Source organism: Mesocricetus auratus, unplaced genomic scaffold (genome assembly GCF_017639785.1).
Source record: "Mesocricetus auratus isolate SY011 unplaced genomic scaffold, BCM_Maur_2.0 Super-Scaffold_100004, whole genome shotgun sequence".
NCBI lineage: Eukaryota > Metazoa > Chordata > Mammalia > Rodentia > Cricetidae > Mesocricetus > Mesocricetus auratus.
In genome coordinates, this window is record NW_024429189.1 from 56,126,118 (window position 1) to 56,150,441 (window position 24,324).

At 35.3% G+C, this 24,324-nt stretch overlaps 2 protein-coding genes across 2 annotated transcripts; one reads left to right on the plus strand and one right to left on the minus strand.

Annotated features, from left to right (window-relative positions):
• Positions 1-395: 395 nt before the first annotated feature.
• LOC101840227 (olfactory receptor 4C11) lies at positions 396-12,408 on the plus strand. Its single transcript, XM_040745729.1, has 4 exons — positions 396-2,537; positions 3,870-4,058; positions 6,197-6,289; positions 9,744-12,408. Exon 4 carries the CDS (start codon positions 9,782-9,784, stop codon positions 10,694-10,696), a length of 915 nt encoding a protein of 304 aa, XP_040601663.1. The 5' UTR covers positions 396-2,537; positions 3,870-4,058; positions 6,197-6,289; positions 9,744-9,781; the 3' UTR covers positions 10,697-12,408.
• A 3,268-nt stretch (positions 12,409-15,676) lies between these two features.
• On the minus strand, positions 15,677-16,585 carry LOC101835894 (olfactory receptor 4C6-like). Its single transcript, XM_005064582.1, has one exon. It carries the CDS (start codon positions 16,583-16,585, stop codon positions 15,677-15,679), a length of 909 nt encoding a protein of 302 aa, XP_005064639.1.
• Positions 16,586-24,324: the final 7,739 nt, after the last annotated feature.

Genomic DNA, 24,324 nt, shown 5'->3' on the forward strand with positions numbered 1-24,324 from the left:
TTTTCCCACAGGTCCCCATGATTGTCATCGTCCCACTTCAGCAGGAAGTAAATTTGAGAATTCCACGTCCCCTCTCCCTACTATTGACATTAGAGGATAGTTTACACCTGTTAGTGTTACTTTGCAATTGTTTTAGGGTTGGGATTGGAAGGAGGTTTTCAGACTTAGGCATCCTTTTCAGATAAGTTTAGAATTTAGGTGGAATGGATATGTTTAGGATAAGTAGATTAAAACTTAATTATCACCCTCTACGTATATATGTTGTATATGTTTGAGTTTGTATCAAATTTAAATCTTCTATTTATACTAAAATGGGAATTGTAGGAGTGAACCCCAGAAAGCTATCCACCCATGAGGGCGGAGACATGTAAACTGACACAGGTAGATATAAAAGGAAGTGAAAGAAGAAGGAACTCCCTTTTTTCTCCTGGAAGCCAGCCACGCTTCTGACTCCTGGTCAGTGCGTCTCTCTCTCTCTCTCTCTCTCTCTCTCTGATAAATAAATATATTGTTTTCCCTTTATAGCCTCGATAATATTCTGTGGACATTACAAGTCAGCAGGAATCTTTTCTGTATGTCACCTTCAAACTGGGAACCTAGGATGTCAACACATCCACGCTTAGCAGCCAAGCTATATGTGGAATTATGTCTGTCTCCTTAACAGATTCTCCCAAGGACAGTATGTGTGCACATACAGCTTTACTCTACTAGGTGATTGAAGTAAAATATGAAACTTTTACAAATTTAAATAATCTATTAAATGTGAGACTAAGCAAAGCATGATTTGATACAGTTATTTGTAAACCTAGAGTTCGTGTCCTTATTATTTCATTTAATTTCTGCTTTGTTCCTTGGTTAAAGTGACCCCACATGCATTGTATATGAGTAGTTCTTAAATAATATTTTAATTCGGATCAAGTACATTATAGAGTTTGTTTTGTATTATTCCATTCTTGGATATAGTATTTAACTGTATACATTAAATAGTATAAGAAGCAGCACTATGTGGTATTTGAAGTATTGGGGAAATAATCAAAGTAATTAAAGTAAAAAAGATAATATTGACATACACATTTTTATATTTTTAGCATCACTGTTGTCTTACATTGTTTCTGTTGTCATTCACAACAATTTCAGATGAGATAAACAAGCCTCCTACTTTTTTCCTCAACCTTTAAAGAAATTCATATATCAGTAAGTATGTAAGCCTAATAGGCATTAAAGATTCTGTTCAGCATATTAATGCCAAGTACAGGTAAGCATACAATCATCTCTTATGTAATGTCTGTTGTGCATGGTTAATTCGTTCAAAGTTCAAAATAATTATTATTCACCATCTGAATCCATCATTAAGATGCTGAAATATTCAGAGGTTGAGTTGTAGAGCACTTGTACAGAAAATGTAGATTTCAAATTCATTTCTCAGACTTTATAAAGTTAGTAAGAAGGTCTTTATAGGACTCAAAAATAATTATATGATAAGAGTACATAATGAAGGATAAAAGCAAAGAAAACAAAATATAAAAAATGATAAAATGAAGATAAATCAAACTTGACCAAATGGTAGTTCTTTGAATATGAATTAAAATAAATTTATAGCATTGTAGTAGAAATATTTTAATTTGTCAAAACTTAGCTAACATGAATTTTAAAGTATTTCATTTTATCATATTTAATTACATATAAAGTAACTGAAGTAAAATAAAAGCAGTATTCTTTTAAATTTTCTTTTTTGCTTTCTGCCCACTTTTATTCCATTTTCAAACTCCTTTAAAACTTGCAACATTAATTGCTTAACATATTAAAATTCCTTTTATCAAATTCATTGAGGTTAATGTAAAATAATTTAATTGTTATAGTACATTAGTATGTTTAATTCCCATGTGTGTGATTTGTGGATGGGTGTGTATGATCACGTACAGGTTTGGTCCTTGCGCCTGCATCAAGGCCTTTGTACATACTAGGAAAGTATTCTCCCTTTGTATCTCTAACTCTAATGTTAACACCTTTAAATTTTTATTTTTATACACCTAACCACAGTTTGCTCTCCCTTCTCTCCTCCCAGTTCTTCATCTCACCTCTCCTCTGCCTATACCCATATTTCTCAGTTGTTTTCTAGAAGATGGCATGCCTCCCATGGATATCAACCAAAATGGCATATCAAATTGCAGTAAGACTAGGCTCCTCCCCTAGTTTTAAGACTGGACAAGGCAACCCACTATGACGAAAAGGAATGCAAAAAGCATGTAAAAGAGTGAGGGACAGAGCCTGCTCCACTGCTAAGTCTCACAAGAAGGAAATGCTATACCTTGTAACATGTATGTAGAGGGTGTAGGTCAGTCCCAGGCAAGCTCCCTTGTTAGTTCAATCTCAGTGAGCCTCTATGAGGTCTGGTTATTTGATTCTGTGATATTTCTTGAGATGTCCCTTACCCTTTTGGTTCCTACAATTATTCCTTGCCCTCTTCCACAGGATTACCTGAGCCATTCTGATTGCTTGGATTTTTGTCTTGCATCTGAATGATAACACTTTTTATGGTGAGAAATTAGTTACAAAATATGTCAAAAGCTCCAGGGATTAAAACTCAATACACTGAATATATATATTCAAATGCTTTTATCATTTTCATTTGAAAATAATCTTTTATCATTTTACATATCAATCCCCACTCTCCCCACCTTCTCATCCCATCCTCCATTAAGTCCTCAGGGAGGGCAAATCCTCCCATGGGGGGTCAACGAAGTCTGGCACATCTCTTTGAGGTAGGATCAAGCCTCCTGCGCTGTATCTAGGCTGAGTAAGGAATCCATCCAAAGAGAATGGGCTCTAAAAAGCCAGTTGAAGCACTAGGGATAAATCCTGGTCCCACTGCAAATGGCTTCACAGACTGCCCAAGCGACACACCTGTCAACCGCATTCAGAGGACTCAGTTCGGTCCCATGAAGGTTCCCCTGCTGTCAGTCTGGAGTCAGTGAGCTCCCACTAGCTCAGGTCAGCTGTTTCTGTGGGTATCCCAAAATGGTCTCGACACCTTTGCTCATATTATTGCTCCTCCATCTCTTTGACTGGACTGGGATAGCTTGGCCCTGTGCTTAGCCTTGGATGTCTGCATCTGCGTCCATCATATGCTGGATGAAGGTACAATGATGATAATTCAGGTAGTCATCAATCTGATTACAGATCAAGGTCAGCTCATGTACCCTCTCCACTAATGCTTAGTATCTTAGTTGTGCTCATCTTTGTGGATTCCCAGGAATTTCCTTAGTCCCAGGTTTCCTACTAGCCCCAGAATGAATACTTCAATCAAGATATCTCTTTCCTTATTCTCCCTAGAGTATCCCAGCCTTTCAAAAACCTTATTGTGTCTCTTTATGTGCTAAAATTCAATGTAGCTTTGAAAGTATCATTGGATATAATAGTCAGTAAATAATGTGACAACTGTCCCTTAGAATAAGGAGTTAGGGGTAGGGACTAGTATATGTCTATGACAAATTTTCCTGGAAATAATTGGCTGTGTAGTTGCTATGATAGTGTATTAAGTCTGTTAAATAGCCTGTTCAGAAAAATCCTTCAGGGGAGAGTAGAAAGGAACATGGTATTGGTCCCTCTGAGGGTGGGCATTTGTGCATATTATCATATACCTACCTATAAATATTTTGTGGAGAGAAAAGATATTTACTTATCATATATCTCCAGTGACTTTTTCAGTGTAAGGGCTGACTTTGATTTTAGAAATATTTTTGTATAGTAAAGTGAGTACTAGTGACTTTTTAAGAAAAGAATCTTTTCAGTCAATATTTCAGTCTCCATCAGGATTCTAAATGGGGTCTTCTGAAGTAGTGTATGTGGACTTTCTTCTCTCTCCATAGTTTTTATAACAGACAGCAACTGTGAAAGAATCTAAAATACAGCCTCACTTGGAAAGACTCAGTCCTCCAATTTGCATATTGCGGACACTCTTTCATATGATTCATTGTCAAAGTAAATCAGAACTGAATAAGAGAAAATAAACTATGAGCAATATGTTGGAAACAATCTCTTTATCTCCAAAAGAAAGGGTAAGTTTTCAAATATAATAAGCTATTTTGTTCATATTTTCCTCCTTTTTAGATCAACTATTTTCATTTTGAATCCTAGAAAATGTAAAATAACAGAAACATGTTTGGTTCATTGATGAGAAGTTAATAGTTTGTTTTTCTTTATCTAAATCTGGCCTCTGACACTGGACAAAGTCTCAGGTTGTCTACACACTTCTTATTCACCAAGTGTAGGGTCAGGACAGGAATAGATGTAGGCCCTCAGGGTATGGAATCAGTTTGCACTAAAGCTGCTGAGACAGTATGATAATGGGGATGAAATAAGTGTTGGGAACTTGCATAAACTTCCTTTACAATTCATCCTGTGGATTTAATGTAAGGGCTAAAACAAGGAATAAAAGACAGAAAGCAACTCTACTTAAATCTTAAAACACAGTATCTTACTTTATTTAACCTTTTATGAATTTTGGCCTGATTCATCTCCTTATCTTCCTCTTCTTACTCTTACTAACAGTGATAATATTTTCCTTTTGACTATGGATCTTCACCTATATTTAACAGGCATGAATGCTGTACAGATATAGGGGTTAGAACACTTGGGGAACAAAGCCTTGGGTCTTCTCTGGCTCTTGTTTGACAGGCACACGTTTTTGTAATATGTGCAGTCTGGAACAGCATAAATTTATCTTATCTGTCTTATTTGGGAGTGCAGAACTGTCTGAATAAATAGTGCTACAACAAAAATGAGACAAGTATTCTCGAGGGATAAAAATACTCAGAAAATATGCACAATACAAAGTTTACAAAGGAAGTATATTAGTTACACCATACTAGACTCTTTAAATATAGATAGGCTTTGCTGAGGAAATGGTATTTACACTGGGTTCTCTGTCCAGAAAGAAACAGAGACTAGGGGTTTTAGAAAAGGAAAGATCATCAGGCTTCCACATGTGAAATGTACAGAAAAAGTGACATTCTAGGTGTGATTACATGGAATGGAATTGGTGACACTGGAACAGTGATGCTGAAAGCCACAGTGAGTATCTCAACCACTGTGTTTGGAAGCAGTAGTAACTTTACAGCACATGAGCCATTTCATCTCACCTGCCCACTTGTCCAATTATAGCGATGAAGGAAGAAGGCAGAGGGGAGAGAATACACAAAAAGTCAAGCTAAAAGTCTAAATTGTGGTCCTTGTTTTCTGATTAGGGACATAGAAAAGATGTATCACTAAAGGCTAGCAGTGATTTTATTAATAAACTTCTTGGATATTCAAATTACTTTCTATATTAATTAATAGATTATATAGATGAGATATTAGGATATAGTAACTGTAAAATGTTGTGCCAAAGGAATCATAGCCTACACTATACAAATATGAAAATAATCTTTTATCAAGAAGAGGCTAAACATTCAATTTTGCTGTTCTTCTAGAAAATAGTTGAGGATGAGAACTTCCAGTCCTTCTCTAACATAGGGACTCTAGTGGGGAAGTCAAACTTGAGACACCCTGCATGGCAAATCTGCTTTTTTGGCTTTCAGCATCAATATTACTAACAGACTTTCACTAATAATTTTGTATGTGTTTGTTTAATTATACCATCTGTAGAACAATATTTTCTCCTCTGTGTTTGAACATTATTTATCCAATTTTACCACACCTAATAAGGAAAGTTTATATTCTTCCAGTCCACACACATTGCAAAAACTTGTTTGTTTATTACGAGCAGCCAGGTATGACCCAGGATGAGAAGCAAAACCTTTTAGGTCCAAGTTTTCTAAACCCTGCAATTTTTCAGGACAGCTGAATTTATTGTTTTTTTACTAAAAGGGGAGAACAATAGATGTCTGTAGCAAGATAACCCTGGCTTTTCATTAAAACTAAGCTCATAAGAAAATCCCAGACAAAAATTATGAAATTCCAATGAATAATTCAGTGATTTTTTTATTTCAAGAGATAAATGAATCTTTGCTTTAATTTTTATTGCATTTATTTCTCTGTGGGTCTGTCTCTGTGTCTATCTCTCTGTGTATCTGTCTCATCTCTGTCTTTCTGCGGTCTGTGTGTGTGTGTGTGTGTGAGTGTGTAGCATGGAACTAACATATGTGAAAGTCAAAGGAAATTTTACAGAAGTTTATTTTCTATTTCTGTCATGCAGGTTGTTATAAGGCTCAAACTCAAGTCATAGTCTTGGTGGAGGCACCTTTTTCGGCTAAGTAACTCACCAAATCCTGGCAAATAAACTGTAGTAGTGAGTATTTTTATGTTTTGCATCTTCAATTTTATAATTTACTAAGGAAAACACACCCAAAATTCATCACATTATTTTAATGAACCTCTTACAAGAAATCACTTAAATTTCCAAACTTTTGTTTTTGCAGTCTTGTTTTCTAGGTGGAATGTATAAATTAGTTTGCCTAGAAATGTATTTTTCTTTTCATTGCCATTAAATTATGCTTTCCTTTTGTTTGTCCCAAATGATGATTTTTCTCTAATTTTCATATTACTGGAATCTACACTATTAGAGGTGTTCTATTTCAATTTTACCTTCATTACAGAGATCCTATATTCAAGATGCTATGTAGTTTTGTTCTTTGTATTTTTATAGTTCATAATATCATAAAAGTTACTTTTATCATGTGGCCACTACAGAAAAGCTATCACGATCTTCAAGCACGATGTTTATCTTAGCCACTTGTAAGGAAAACTTGGGTTTGACACAATATAAAACTTGAGCAAATAACTTGAATTACAAGTTTTATGGAAGGGAATACTGTGACTGGATAATCAGTAATGAAAGTCACCACAGAAATAACACATCTCTACATGATTTGCTTATATCGAGTCTAGTAACCCAGCATAGGTAGATTGTTGTATTTCTCATAATTACATGTAGATACTGTGGTGTTCGAGCTTTATGTCCCTAGTGGGCAGAGAAGTGATATTCAAGTGTGCTCATGGAGGTGCCACACTCCTTTCATTTGGCCTCAATGACAACACTGAGAATCTAGCTCAAATCTGACATCTGTCATTTGAGGTTTTATTTAATATAAGTAATGTCAAGTTCATCTGTGAGCATTATATCACTTGGGAAATTATTTTTTCTTTCTGAAGATGATTTCTGCTATTCTATTGGTAACTAATAGAACCTTAAATAACTAATTAATTGATTTACATTTATCTTTTTTTTTCTTGAAAAAAGAATTTTTTCATACAGGATATTCTGGTATATTTACCCTCTCCAACTCTTCCCAATTCTATCTACCTTCTCACCCACCAAATTCACACCCTTGTTTGCTCACTGTCCTTAGAAAACAAATAAGTTCTTTTTTTTTTTTTTTTTTTTTTTTTTTTTGGTTTTTCAAGACAGGGTTTTTCTGTATTGTTTTGGAGGCTATTGGTCCAGCCCAGCCTGGAACTCACAGAGATCCGCCTATCTCTGCCTCCCAAGTGCTGGGATTAAAGGCGTGCGCCACCACTGCCCGGCTTAGAAAATAAATAAGTTCTTAAAAGAAAGATAACAACATAAAATAAATTAAAATAAAATAAAAACAAATAAACATCCATTGAACAAAAAAAGCAAACAGAAAAAGAAAGTAGCCAGGTCTCAAATGTTACAGTAGGACGGACTGTGTCCAGGTAATCTTATTCATCCTTTGAAACAAAAGATAATTTGGAAACAGTAAGGAAAGAGTGTTATATTTTAAGGAATATTTTATAGGACTAAATTAAAATAGAGGTATTAGCAAATTGGACTATAAGGCATGCGAAGATACCATAAGAAAATAAATAATTATAGACAAATACAAACCATTCTTAACCAACAAATCTCATTATTTTGCTAGGTTGATATCTATTCATGAAAATATCAAGATTGAAAAATGCCTTTTAAAATGAGCAGAAGTTTGACATTTTCAGGAAAAATATGAAAATGAAAGTTGTTTCCATAAAATTTGTATGAAACATATTTTATCAATCAACTAATATAAAATATATAAATATAAAATAGTATCACAAGAAAATTTTGTCATAGAACTTACTTTTTCTGAAAATTCATCAGTACTTAACTCTAGTCACAATTGTATGTAAGGTAAGGATACACAGAACCAAAAATATAAATATACCTGTAAATCTGTCTAGAAGTATATATAATCATGATGAGAAATAATTCTAAAGTAAGTTAATATTTAATCAAGTGATATAAAGTATTGGAAAACAGCTAATATTTACCAAAAGCAATGATTAGGTAACATTGTGCTTCAGAAATTGCTGCTTTATAAAATTATTGTTTGTGAAAATAAAACTATAAGCAGCATGCATCTCAAAGAAATTATGTATGTAATACTACTCTATTAAATTTGAATTTATGCTTCAGATTGTAAAGTATAATATAAAAACATGTGGTCAGTGAGATGCAGGAGGTGAAGAGCTCCTGCCATGATTGACAACCTGAGATCCATCCAATGGACCCACATAGTGGAAGGAGAGAATCAAAACCTCTGACCTTCACATGAGTGTGATGGCATGAGTACACATGCAGGCACATACACATACACACACACACACACACACACACACACACACACAGAGGGAGAGAAACACATAAATTAACATAATAAAAGACAATAATAATTTTTTAGAAATTCTAGGTCAAAGTTACAATATAAAATTACATGGAAGAGTTTTTTTCAATAATCTAATATACAAATGTTTAAATAAGCAATAGAAACAAAGCAAAACATAACACTACAACAATGAAGGTTTTCACATAATATTGGGACAATATACAATTCACAGTATATATAGGTAAATATAAAAGTATATATGGACATATGTCATTTTAAAGAACATTTTTCAAGTTTAATAGTATCAAAAATATTTAATTTAAGTTCAAACTTACAGGTAGAAAAATTTAAATTTCTAATGGAATAAACCTAAGTGTAGCAAAAATATTATATAAATTACAGTTTTCTTTGATTATAATAATCTTAAAGAATCATCCAAATCCTTTTTTATCATGGTTATCATAAAGTGACATATTGAATATAAGAGGTAATAGTAAAATATGATTAAATAAATTTTTAAAGTATGATTTATCCAGGAGAAAAAAGACTAGGATAGTAAACACAAAGGTGAATGAATTGAATTGAGATTTTTGTTTTAATGGGATTACTAATCTTAGTGGTTAGTTGCAATAAGTATTTCCCTTCTCATTATAGAGACTAGGTAAGAAATTAGCAATGGGGTGTATGTTTGTATGTATATATGCATCTATTCATTTTGTCATACACATGAATATATGCATGTACTCATTGAGTTACTAACTTCTTCAAAACATTCAGAATGAGTTAGAGAAAGTATATGTGCTCATAACTGCCCAACAAAAACATTTTTTCCTAAGTTTCTAAATCACTAACTCACTTTTTCAAAGAACAAATTCTACACTTTGGAATTTACACAAGAAGCAAGGTACTCGAACAACAGTTATGCTTTTTAGCCCTCAAGTTTAAAAGTTTTGATCCAGTCCAATAGCTTCTGAGTCTATGGTAAATATCTTTGAGACCCAGGTATCTATGCTGAATTTTTAAAAAGTGGACTTTGGGGTAACTGAAAAACTCAGGGATTACATGACAAAGGAAGTTGTAACTAACAGTCTGGGGTTGACCAGGACACTGACCTAATATGCCATTTCTTTTTCTTGGCAGGTTAAACATTTGTCAGGTACTTCCTACCTTCTACGACCATGATGCATAACAATAGTGTGACTGAATTCATTTTGTTTGGGCTGACACAGAATCCAGTAAAACAGAAGGCAGTATTTGGAGTCTTCTTGATTCTTTACCTTATGACTCTAATAGGGAACTTTCTCATTGTGGTGACCATTAAGATAAGTCAGACACTTGGGAGTCCCATGTACTTCTTTCTTTTTTATTTGTCCTTTGCTGACGCTTGCTTCTCTACAACTACAACCCCTAGACTGATTGTGGATTCCCTTTCTCAGAAGAAAACCATTACCTACAATGAATGTATGACTCAGGTCTTTGCAGCTCACTTCTTTGGTTGCATGGAAATCTTTGTGCTCATCCTCATGGCCTTTGATCGCTATGTAGCAATCTGTAAGCCTCTAAGATATACAACTATAATGAGCCAGCATGTCTGTGGTATATTAGTGATTCTTGCCTGGGTTGGTTCTTGTATCCACTCTTCAGCACAGATTTTCTTGGCTTTAAGTCTACCATTCTGTGGTCCAAATGTGATTGATCACTATTTCTGTGATTTGCAACCATTACTGAAACTTGCCTGTATGGATACCTATGCTATAAATTTGTTAGTTGTGTCTAATAGTGGTGCCATATGCATGGTAAGTTTCATACTACTGCTTATCTCCTATATTGTCATTTTATACTCTCTGAGAAACCACAGTGCAAAAGGAAGACGAAAGGCACTTTCTACTTGTACTTCTCATTTCATTGTGGTGGTCATATTTTTTGGTCCCTGTATATTTATCTACACACGTCCACCAACTACTTTTCCAATAGACAAGATGGTGGCTGTGTTTTATACAACTGGGACACCTTTGCTCAACCCTCTTATCTATACTCTAAGGAATGCAGAAGTAAAAAATGCCATGAAAAAATTATGGTGTGGTAAAGTATGACTTCGGTTGATAAACAATACTTGGCAATTCTAGTGTATAGACCCTTAAGAGTTGAGTTTTGATACATAGCCTGGAGAATTAAAATATTTCTGAGAGTCTATAGTTAATATATCTGTCTTGTGTATATGTATATAAACAATATCCTGGGACCAGTGAGATGCCTTAATAGTAAATGTTCTTGTCCTCAAGCCTGATGACTTGAATATAATCCTTGGAACCCACAAGGTTAAGGAGAGAATAAACTCCCATAAGCTGTCCAGTGACCTCCTCACTTGTGTCATGTTGGGTACAGACACATAAATAAGTAAACACAGAAGTACATGAAATAAGAATTCTGAAAGTCGTAATCTGATTCAATCTTCAATATAGATAGAAAATTAATCATATACATGTACATATAGATAGGTAAATAATTAATTGGCAAATAATTGCATATAAGTGAAAGTATATATATTAATTACTTTTAAAGATTTTATTCTACTGTATTTTAAACACATTTATAAGAAACCATTAAAAGCAAACTTTTCACTTTGCCAAGCTAAGGATTAAAAGGATGATTTTAGAAACAATAATCTGTGTACATTCTTACCTCGCTGGGCGATTTACAGTGATGGACAATTGAACTGTAGTAAAAACTTGAAAATACACCTGAACCCAGACTTTCCCCCAAAAAGTTAATTGACCTCCTGTGGATGGTGGTGGGAGGAGCCTTTCACTTGGATGTGAACTGGAGTGTTTTTCACATGTCATTGGAGAAGTAGGGCTAGGAAAGGGGAAATTTAGGCAGCTTGAATATACAGATCAAGAAAGAATAATATTGTCTAATAGGGTGAAAGACAGACACATAAGGATAGAGAGGGGTGGTTGGGAGAGGCATAGAAAGACTTATTCTATCTGGGTGGAGAGAAAGAACATCATCATCATCCTTATTGCTTATTTCAGCTATGTGAATATTTGGAGGAAGAAATGAACTTTCTGGTTAAGAACACATTGTTAACCTGGAATAGGTTAACTTCTTAGTACCCCATGAGTACCAGAAATGACACAGAGAACAGGATTTGTTTTCTGGCTTTAAATAGTTCATGAAAATTTATAATTTATATTTCAAAGAGAGAAAGTCAAAGCTAGAGTTTACCCCCCTTGGGCTTTTCACTATTTGAATATTTTAAAATGTGTAATTTCATTTTCCATATAATTTAATCAATATTATTGTAATTCACACTCACTCTGAAGTTCTTCCTCTCACAATAAAATAAAGCTATGCTTTTTCACTGTCTCAGGTTATAAATTATATTGATACCCAAAAATACCACATCAAGTGATAATGATCTTCTGGAAATCAATTCATTGATAAGAAGCTTGGTTAACATGCAGAAGGCCCTGGATTCCATCCTGAGGAAAAAAAAACAAGGAAACAAAATATAGGAGGTGATGAAAAAGGCAGTGTTCTGTGTCAATAGAGCATTTCCCATTTGAACATGGGGGTTATCACGTCACAAATTTTTCAAATAATTTCATTATGAACAATTGATAGCAGAGTAGGCATTGATACCTCCTATTCACAGATGTCAGTTTTGTCTATATACTTTACAGATAAATATTCATAATTTTTATTATTTTATGTCCTTGATTTTTGTTTTCAATACCCATGGAGATTTTTAAATATAATTGCTTTTAAGTAAGTCATAAAACAAATAAACATTTATTTCTTATCTTTGGCTGTTCCTTCAAATATCATATTGCAAGAAAGACCTCTTTGTCAGTCTTTAAATGCAAATTCATAAGGCTTCATGAAGTCTCCTCACTGTTAGGTAAACTTGGAGCTCCATATCCAGTAGATTTAGATAAATCCTCCATCAGAAGTTTACATGCTCAGTTCAAATGCACTGATGCCAGCTGTAATGTTGATTGTCATCATGCAAAATTCTGAAATCACCTAAAAGGTAGGTCTCTGAGCATGCCTGTGAGGGATGTAGCTTATGTTCATTTAGATGGGAAAGCACACCTTAACAGTAGGTGACAGAATTCCAAGGCCTGGGGTCTCTTGGACTGAATTAAAAAGGAGGAAGATTTTGTGTTTTTACTTTCTTCTTCCTGACTGTGGATGCAAAGTGATTCGAAACCATGGGCTGCTTCCATCATGATGCACCTGCTATGATGAACTAGAGTCTCAAACTGTGAGACCAAATAAACTATCCTTCATTTAAGCTAATTTTGTTTTAGTAGTTTTTCATAATAATGTGAGTAATAACTAATAAAAACCAAGTAACCATCTGCCTTCCATTGCTATTGGCCTACAAAATAGTACCATAATCTTGGAATACTCCAAATAACTAGGTAGTTCAAAAGATTGATAGTGTTACCAGCACAAGCAATTTATAACTGTTAGAGATGGTGAATATGGCCTTTCCATATTTTGATCATTACACACAGTGTATGTGTTAAAGCAGCACTTTACTCAATAATTTTTGTAATTATTATGTGACCAATAAAATATATACAAATATTAAAAATGAAGGTTTCAAACTTTGTTGCCTTCAAAGTGTTAAAAGTTGCTCTCCATCTTTGGCTAAGGTCTAGGATATAAAACTGAGAAAGACAGACAAGAATATTTAAGGAGACAAGTGAGGGAGAGTAATGTAGAACACAGGAAAATCTTGTCTGATGATTTATAAACTGACTCATTGACTCTGGACATGGCAGATATTGATGGGTGAATACTCTGCTTCCTCTTTCAGATGTTTTGAGGCCTCTCAAATATGACATTTCTAATTATATACCCTTGATATAGAGACTGAACACATTCTAACACCTACTCAAAATGCTGCGTGTTTCCACTCAGGCTGCTTCTACAAGACTTCTTTGTGATTCCCTATGAACAGTGAATGGCAAATATGCATAACTCTCTAGCCCTGAGAAACAAACACTGTTAGTAATGAACACTGTCATTACAGAATAGTGTCAAGGAGAAACTACCATGCATATCTTTTACAAAGTCAACAAGTGACTACTCCTGCCTACATTTTTATGATCTCTGTCCTTCGGATTCATCAGTGGGCTGGGTTTCAGACTAAATAATAGGAATAAAAGAGTGATAGTCCATCTCTCACACACACACACACACAAACACACAGAGATACTATGAAATGATGATCAATCACATCTTTAGAATAGAATAATTCCTTTGAATATAGTATTACAAATCATCCTGGCACATGCTGCTCATCATTTGTCCTCTTTCTCTCTTGAATTGGAAATTCACATTTTTTCATATACTGCCATTATCATGGAAACACGCAGAGTGGCTTGAAGATTTTTGTGATTTCATATTGTGTCTACTCAAACTTTCAAATTTAATTCTCAATGGCATAATAAATATTGATGTATTAATATGATGAATGCCAGCTATTACTGTGTGGTGATTTGTTTCCATTGAAAAAGGAGCCGCACATTAGTCCTATGAACATACTTTGCTAACCATTATCTTCAAAAATATATTTAATGGGAAAAATCATACTATTCATTAAAATTAATAAATTTGTTCATGTTTTGTTTTGCAACAGAATCATCTCTGTCTATGCAATTCTGTATATCCTAGAACCAATTTTGTACATCAGGATACCCTTGAACTGCAGACATCCTTTTACCTTGACTTCCTGAATGCTAGGATTAAAGGCATGAGCTGCCATGCCCAGCCTCCAAAAGCAATTTTAATTCTGTTTGCTAAATTAGTAAGCAAAGCAACAGGTGATTAAAATTTATAGAATGAAGTTGAAAATATTTTGAAAGTAAGAATTAGCTAATATACCATTTCTTAGGTTGACCTTTATCAAATTAGGAATCCCTACCTAATTAAAAAATAAGTCAAGGATCTCACTTTAAGATGTGATTGTTTGCATTACAATACTTTTATTGTATTGTATTTTTTTCATTGTTATTATGATTATGAAAATTTATTATTTATCCTGAATAAATCATAGGAAAAAATAATATTATCTCAAATTTTATCTCTTAGTATAATCTTGACAATCTCCCAGCATAAAGCAGCTTCGTAAAAGTGAACATAGAATTCTACTTAATAGTCTCTCTGATACTTGGGTTATTTTTAATTACTCAGTCAATTATTTAGATAATCATAAAATGCATCTTTGATCATTATTTGGAGTAAACAAATATATTGAGATAAAGAATAAAAACATTTACTGAGGCCATAGCACATTGGTAAAGCACTTATCCATGATGGGAAAAATTCAGTGGCCAATATCCACTTTGTTGAGAAAATTAATGGCAGCAAAGGAAGAGAATATATTGATGCAGGCTGGCTTCACTGAAAAACAAAACTCAGTTTTACAGTTAATATTTTATTCAGGCAAATTCATTGAACATATTTATGAATTCAAAACATTGCTTCACACAATTGTATAATGTACTTTAATCATATTTTGAACTCTATTACCTATCAGCTTGTCCCTCAACACTCCACCTATATTTTCTTCTTTTTTCTGAATAGTTCTACCTTTCTTTTCATATTACAAACGTATATTTCTTTTTCATATTATAAGCTATACTAACCTAGGCACATATGTTATAGAGACATTAACTCAAGGGATCAAAAGTTATCATAGCATTAAGGGCAGCTGGAGAAAAAAGAGCGTGGTTGATGTCTGGTAGTAAAGTGTTAAGGAATATAAGATGTTCTTTTTACAAAAAAAGCAGTAGAAAGATGGCTAAACAGAATTTATGGAAAGCAAGGATTTGCAAAGGTATTGTGAAGTCAAGGAAAGGTATAATTCTAGAAAAGCTATAAATCTTATATTTTAAATAGTCTAAATCAAAGCAGATTTTAATATCTCTATTAACATAAAACACACTTTTGATTTCTAAGAAAGGACATTTTTATTCATTATTGATTTCTGAAAGAAAAACTATTTCTTATGAGAATCATAAACCTTAGCAAAAAAGAGAATTGGAAAAGAAAACCTACTTCCTCCAAAGTTTCTTCATTGCATTTTTCATCTCAGTATTCCTCAGAGTATAGACAAAGGGATTCAGCATGGGTGTGACAATTGAATCTGACACAGCCATGGCCTTGTCGATAGGATAGGTAGACACAGGTCTCACATATAAGAAAATACATGGCACAAAGAATAACACAACCACTATGAAGTGGGAGCCACATGTGGAGAGAGCTTTTTGTCGCCCTTCAGAGTTATGAATCATTAGAGAACATAGGATAATTATGTAAGAGGCAATTAGAATAAGGAAGATGGCCATACACATCACCCCACTGTTAAAAATGACAATGAGACCGAGGGCATGGGTGTCCATGCAGGCCAATGTCAGCAACTGAAACAAATCACATATAAAGTGATCTATGACATTGGGACCACAGAAAGGTATTTGATACATGAAAAGAAGCTGAATAGTTGCATGTGTAAATCCCCCTACCCAAGCTCCTCCCAACAGCATGCAACACATGTGAGGATTCATGGTGGTCATGTAGTGAAGAGGTTTACAGATAGCCACATAGCGATCATAGGCCATCACAATTAGCAGAATGATTCCCACACCCCCAAAGAAATGTTCTGCAAAGAGCTGGGCCATGCAGCCTTCAAAGGAAATGGTAGTACTTTCAGAAAGGGAATCTACAATCAGCTTAGGGACAATGACAGAAGAATAGGTAACATCGACTAGGGACAAAAAAGTGAGGAAAAAGTACATTGGTGATCTCAGACTCTGACTTGTGACCATGGTCACTATGATGAGCACATTTCCCAGCACCATGACCACATACATGATTAGAAACACAGCAGAGAGCAGTTTCCGCAAGTGCCAGTTCCCTGTAAGACCCAAAAGTATGAACTCTGTCACATTGTTTTGATTTCCCATTTATGTTGTGATTAGCATTCCAGCTCATAATTGTATAACCTAAAAAAGAAAGTGTGATTTAAAATTAATCATTATTAGGCTTCTAAGTCATTAGGTCTCATATTGATTTACTATATTGTTATCCAGTCTGCACATATGGTAGAATAATTTTTCTTTGAAATATAATAATATAGGCCAGTATGGTGACCCATGCCTGTAATCTCAGCACGTGGAAGTGGGAGCCAGGAAGAGCCAAAGTTCAAGGTCATGGTCATCCTTGGCTGCATAGTAGTTTGTTCCTGGTTAATCTACATTAGACTCTGTCTCAAAACAAAACTGTTCTTTCAAATTAAATGGATTCTTCTCTCTCCCTTGATGCTTATGGTAATTACCAGTGTGCAAGCTGTTGAACTGTATAGATGGTTAGGCTTCACTTGAATAATGAAAAGACTGGGGCTCACTCGGTTTAGAAATATTGTGGTGTCAGCATATGGATAGTACATTCTGACTTCATATGTAAGAAAATTCAGAAAATTGACTTAGTCTTTTTTTATTTTATTGAAAGTAGATTTTTCATACAATATATTCTGATTATGATTTCCCTTCCCTGTATTCCTTCCCATTGCTCTCCTCCTGCCCTATCATCAGGATTCATCCCCTTTCTATCTCTCCATGCAAAACAACTGGACACTTATCAGATAATAATAAAATAAAATGTAAGGCAATGTAAAAGTAGACAAATCAAAATAAGCAAAACGAATAGAAGGAAAAGAGCTCAAGAAAAGGCACAAAAACTATAATGATGCAGAGACATACTTGTGTGCATATTCAGTAATCTCATACATATACAAAACCAGAATCCATAACATATATGCAAAACCTGTGGGGGGGGAAAAGATAGATAAATAAGATAAAATAAAAATTTAAAAGTCCTGACACAACATTATGATACAGGGAACCTCCAAATTTGCCATTTTCAAAAATTATGCCTTTGTAATTTCCTGCTTTCCCTCTAAATCTGAAATTATATACTTAATACTGATTATCATCTAATACCCAAGTAGTACTGGTCAATGATGATGAATTCCTTTTGTGAAAATAAATGGAATAATGGGAAGCTGTGTTTCTTGCTTGGAATTACATAATTTCTATTTTGTGGAGTCAGCATTTTAAAAATTTTAAAAAGAGAGGTCTTAAATTTGAAAAGGGGTACAACAAGAGTTAGAGGAGTAATAGAAGTGAATGGAAATTATATAAATACAGTTATCTATGAAATTATAAAAAATGAAAAATAAAGGGTACAAATAGCATTTTGTAAACTGCCCTATTCTTAAAAATAGACTTTATTTTTCTCATCTCACTTTCCCCAGTCCATGTGCAAAATCTATTTGATTTCCCCTTCCCAACACGTGTGGTTGGGGTGGGGGAGAAATATTGAGATAGACAACTGGAACTGGGGAATTTCATGGGTGAAGTAGAAAAATGGTGCAATGGAAGCCCAAGGAATATACGAAGATGACCCTAGCAAAAACTCCTAGTAATGGAGAATACTGAGCCTGAGTGTTCTGTAATTGGGCTAGGCTTCCAGTGGAGGTATTGGGACATCAACACAGCCACAAAACCTTGCACATAAAATTTGTCCTCTATGTAAGATGCTCTGAGGCACAAGTGGTCTAGAAGTTATGGAAATGTCTTTCCAATGACTTGTCCAATTTGAGACCCTGGAGGTTCTGAAACCAGGATATCCCAGAGGTGATTCCTAATAATGCTCTGTTATACTTGTAGATCAGAGACTTGCATAGTTGTCATCAGAGAGCAGAGAGGGTTCATGCAGCAACTGGTGAGAACAGGTGCAGAGACCCACAGCCAAACAATAGGCATAGTTCAGAGCTGGGGGAAATCCTATGGAATATGGGGAGGAATGATTGTTGAAGTCAGAGGGGTCAAGGACACCACAAGAAAACAGCCCATAGAATTAAATACCTTGGGCTCCTAGGGGTTCACAGAGAATGAAGCGACAATCAGGGAGCCCTCATTGTTTTGACCCAGGTCCTATGGTTGTGTACCTTGTTGTTCTTATTGGACAACTAACTGTTGGAGAAAAGACTGTCTCTGATGTTTTTGCCTACTTTGGCGATCCTTCTGATGAGATGTGACTATTCTTACTGCAACATGATATGCCATATTTGGTTGAAAACTGTGGGTGACATGCCATTTTTGAAGGGATATAGAGGAAGAAACATCTGGGGGAAGGGAGAAGTAGGAGTAGGGACGAGGAGGAGAGAAGAGACAGAAAATTGTGGTTGATATGTAACTTATGAGAGAACAATAAATAATAGATAAAAGAAATAGGTTGGTTTGGTTGACAAGCTTTTTAGACATGGTTTCTCTGTCAAGACAAAACTCATAAACTAAAAATGATGCCAATAGAAACAACTGAATTGAAGGGATGTAAGAAAAAATGTTCACTTAAGGCTTAAAGGTAGTAAAGGGAAGGCTTGGGGTAATTCACAATAGAAGGAGGAACATGAAAAAAGTCCTAGAAGAGGGTACAAGGGATATTTCAGTTTTTCAGAAACCAAAGTTTTGGAGTCATGAACATGAGGATCTAATGTGATTTCTGCTGTACATGTCAGCTGCATGACTCATTAGCACTGATGTATTCTTTAAAATGTACGTTTATTCATAACTTTAAAGGATACATTTTAAACAATACAGAGAAACCCTGTCTCGAAAAACCAAAAAATAAAAAAGGATACATTTTAATAGCTCAAAGATAACATAGTAAGTCACAATACATATGCAATGAATTCTATGTATAATTTCATAAATAGTTTATCAGGACAGACATTATTCCTTGATAGTATATAAATATTTGTCCCAGTTTTCTGACTTTTAAGCAGTTTTCTCATGCTGGTTTACATGAATGGACTGCATGTCTGTATATAGCGACTTATTGATTACATGGAGTATTTCTGTAAGACAATTTTCATTACAGAATGATGGAACCAACTATTTGTGTACTTGGAAGTGTTGATTCAGTCTCCTAAATCTTCTTTTCTATTATTAAAGTATGAAATAGCTCTGGTGCATGATTTATATTTCTTTAAGCAAATTTCTTATTTTTATTTTTATTTTTGCTTTTTGATGCAGGATTTCATTGTGTAATTTTATGTGTATTTTCATTAGTAATTTTATGTATTGATCATATTAAACTCCTCCCTTTAACTTCTCTAAGATATGGCCTTGCCTTCCTACATAACCACCCCAAATTCAAGTGTTCTTTTTGTAAATTCTATTACACACTGACTCCAGTTTGCACTGCCACACAGTTCTAGTTGTAGGGCCAGCCAATGAATCGTGTTTGATTTGCTATAAGTCATACAGTTAAAGAAAATAGACTGTCCTTACCCTGGAAACCCTTAATTGCACCTAGCCCCTCAGTTAATGGTAGGGACTCATTAACCCCTTAACACATCATGTTAGAATGCTGAATTTATGATGTACCAGCAATAAAACTGCCATTAACTCAGGCAGCTATTAGTCCTGCCATTTACAGAAAACTATGCAATTTACCAGGGTAACAACTCAAACGGAGGGCATTTACCATATTTTAAAAGTAGTTTACATGCTTTGGTTCCATAAAATGATGAGATCTGCCTATGAAATTTTAACCCCATAATTAGGTGAGTGTTTTGGAAGTTATTTAGAAATGGGGAACAGGTCAAGATGCTACAATATGCAATAGGGTAACCTGTGATCTGGAATTCATCCATATTTCATTTGTATAATACAAACTCCTTCAGAGAAACTAAGTACCAGTGAATTATCCCAGTCTATGCTTTTCTAGCCATATGGAAAACTTCCAGGAATATAAAGAGGGGAGCTTACCTAATTATCCAATTTTCATCAGATTTGTAGACCTAGAAATTTATTGAGTCCATAGAAAGAATTAAAAGAAGAACTTTAAGAGTCTCTGATCCTAAAAGAGAGGTAGCCTTTCTAGATCACCAAGTGACATACTCTCTTTTGAATGAAGAACAATTGCTTAAAGAGGAAGCCAAAGGGACACATACCAGTTCATTTCAGATCCTCCTTTTTCCAAATGATTGTGACTGGTGATTGTGGATGAAAGCAGAATGGTTTTTTCAGCTTCTTCAGAGAAATTTGATGAATATCTGCTCTTCTCTGGGTATCATCTAGGGCTGTAATAACACAGGGTGCTTGTTTGAGGCAGATTTGCCTTAACCCAGATTCATCCCTTGAGGCTAGTTCTCCTCTGATGAAGATACTAATTCAGATTTAATGCATTTTCATGCACCAACTGTAATAATAGTATGTTCTCAAGGGTGATAAATTCCCTAGAGCCAGATGAAGACAATGCTTTACCAGGTGAGATATTGACTTTCTGGGTGTAGAAGGACTACAAATGTGCTCATTTTCATATACAAAACATAAATACAAAATGAGAAAGAAATAATAATATAAATGGCAGTGCTCTATTCTACCTAGTCTTTTCATTTGCATTGATTCTACAATTTGATTGGCATATGTCACTATATGTACAATTACTACCTATAGAAGGGCATTTTTCATTTAAGTGCAAGGTCTTTGACCAAGTTTCTTATATTACCTCCCATTCTTTCTGCTTCCTCGGGCTTCTCTTCCCATTATTCCCCTTCATACATCAAGACTCTTTCACTTCATCCTTCCTGAAACATATGCATCTATGACTCATGTATATATATGTATATATATATACATACATGAGAGAAAACATACAATATTTGTCTTTCTACATATTACTTAATTTGCTTTAATATGATAATTCACACTTTTATTTATTTCCAGTAGGTGGCATACCTTTGTTGTTTGTGGTTGAATATAATTCCAGCACATATATCTATAACATTCTCTGATGGACAAATAGCTAATTTGATCCAATAACTTTGCATTGTGCTGAGTGCTGCAATAAACATTGGCTTTGGAGAAGTATCTCTAGAGACTTTTCAGTCTGACACTTAGGACAGGGATATCATAACTTTTGCTTTTGAGGACTATCTATACAAATTGATAATTACTAAATAAGTTCGCTTCAGTTCACTTCATCCATCTTTGCCCATTTTTCCCTCATGCTCAAGAGTATTTGTTATTTGTTTTCTTAATGTCAGTCATTCCAGTAGGGATAAGAAGAAATTTTGATCCATCTTAAATTTCCATTTTCTTGATGGCTGGTGTGGTTTAAACATGAAATATTTCCATTGGCATGATGTCTCAACACATAGGTGACACAGCTTGAGAATATTAGAGCCTTGTGAGACAAGTAGATGGGTAAAAAAGAGACTTACTTGAGGGGCCAGAACCCAGCCTGCTTCCTGATTACCATCTGCCAACTAAGGATGTTTGTGACCAGCAGATTTTTTTTAATTTATTTATTTTTCAGTTTAAATTTAGATTACAAACAAGGTTGCTTCACAAGTCAGTTCCAGGTCCCTCTCCCTTTCCCTCCCCTCCTCCCATGTCCTGTGCCCAAACCCCCCAATATCCCCTCATTTCCCCAGGGAGGGTAAGGCCCTCCATGGGGGGTGTCCATAGTCTGTCATTTCATAAAGGGCAGGGCCTAGACCCTCCCCCAAGAGTTCAGGGTGAGAGTGCATCTCACATTGTTGGATGGGAGTCCAAAGTCCGTGTGTATACTTGGGATGAGTACTGATATACTGCCCAAGTCTCAATAGATTACCTAAGCCTCCTCACTGACACCCACATTCAGGGGGTCTTGATCAGTCCCATGCTGGATTGCCAGGCTGATTCAAGAGTTAACCTTTGTCAGGTCAGCTGTTTCTGGGGGTTAAACCAGCCCAGTCTTAATCCCTTTGGTCATCAGTCCTCCCTCTCTGTTACTGGCTTTCTTGAGATCAGCTCAGTACTTAACCGTGGGAGTCTGCCTCTTCTTCTATCAGCCACTGAATGAAGTTGCTGTTTCCCAGACTCTCTGGCCATAGGTTTATAGGATGGCACTCCCCAGATCTATGTCTAAAATCCATATATGAGAGAGTACATGCCATGTTTCTCTTTTTGTGACTGTGTTACCTCACTCAGGATGGTTTCTTCTAGTGTCATCCATTTGCCTGGGAATCTCAGGATTCCATTGTTTTTTTTCTGCTGAATAGTACTCCATTGTGTAAATGTACCACATTTTCTCTATCCACTATTCGGATGAGGGGCATCTAGTTTGCTTCCAAGTTCTGGCTATTACAAATAATGCTACTATGAACATAGTGGAACAGACATCCTTGTTGTATGAATGGGCATCTTTTGGATATATGCCTAAGAGTGCAGTTGCTGGGTCTTGTGGTAGACTGATTCCCATGTTACTGAGGAATCTCAATACTGATTTCCAAAGTGGCTGAACCAGTTGGCACTCCCACCAGCAATGGAGGAGTGTTCCACCCTCATCATATCCTCTCCAGCATAAATTGACACTGGTGTTTCTGATTTTAGCCATTCTGACAGGAGTGAGATGTTATCTCAGAGTTGTTTTGATTTGCATTTCCCGGATGGCTAAGGATGTTGAGCACTTTCTCAAGTGCCTCTCAGCCATTTTAGACTCCTCTATTGAAAATTCTCTATTTAGTTCTGCAGCCCACTTTTTAATTGGATCCTTTGGTGTTCTGGAGACTTGCTTTTTGAGTTCTTTGTAAATTTTGGACATCAACCCTCTGTCACATGTGGGATTAGTGAATATTTTTTCCCATTCTGTGGGCTGCCTTTTTGTCTTGCTGACTATGTCCTTTGCCTTACAGAAGCTACTCAATTTCAGGAGGTCCCATTTATTAATTGTTGATCTCACTGTCTGTGCTACTGGTGTTATGTTCAGGAAGCTGTCTCCTGTACCAATTCATTCAAGGGTACCACCCACTTTCTCTTCTAAGAGGTTAAGTCAGGCTGGATTTTTTTGAGGTCCCTGATCCATTTGGACTTATCTTTTGCGCATGGTGATAAATATGGTTCAATCTGCATTCTTCTACATGCCAGCCTCCAGTTATGCCAGCACCATTTGTTGAAGATGCTTTATTTATTCCATTGTATATTTTTAGCTTCTTTGTCAAAAATCAGATGTTCATACGTGAGTGGGTTAATATCCGGGTTTCCATTTGATTCCATTGGTCTACCTGTCTATTTTTGTGCCAATACCAAGCTGTTTTCAGGACTATAGCTCTATAATAGAGCTTGAGGTCAGGGATGGTGATGCCTTCTGACGTTGCCTTGTTGAACAGGGTTGTTTTGGCTATCCTTGGTCTTTTGTTTTTCCATACAAAATTGATTATTGTTCTTTCAAGGTCTGTGAAGAATTGTGCTGGGATTTTGATGGCGAATGCATTGAATCTGTAGATTGCTTTTGGCAGGATTGCCATTTTTACTACATTGATCCTACCTATCCAAGAGCATCGGAGATCTTTCCATTTTCTGAGGGCTCCTTTAATTTCTTTCTCTGAAGACTCAAAGTTCTTGCGATACAGGTCTTTCACTTGTTTGGTTAGCATTAACCCAAAGTATTTTATGTTGTTTGTGGCAATTGTAAAGGGTGATGTTTCTCTGATTTCTATCTCAGCCCTTTTATCATATATAGTATATACTAGGGCTACAGATTTTCTTGAGTTGATCTTGTAGCCTGCCACTTTGCTGAAGGTGTTAATCAGCTGTAAGAGTTCCCTGGTAGAGTTCTTTGGGTCATTGATGTAAACTCTCATATCATCTGC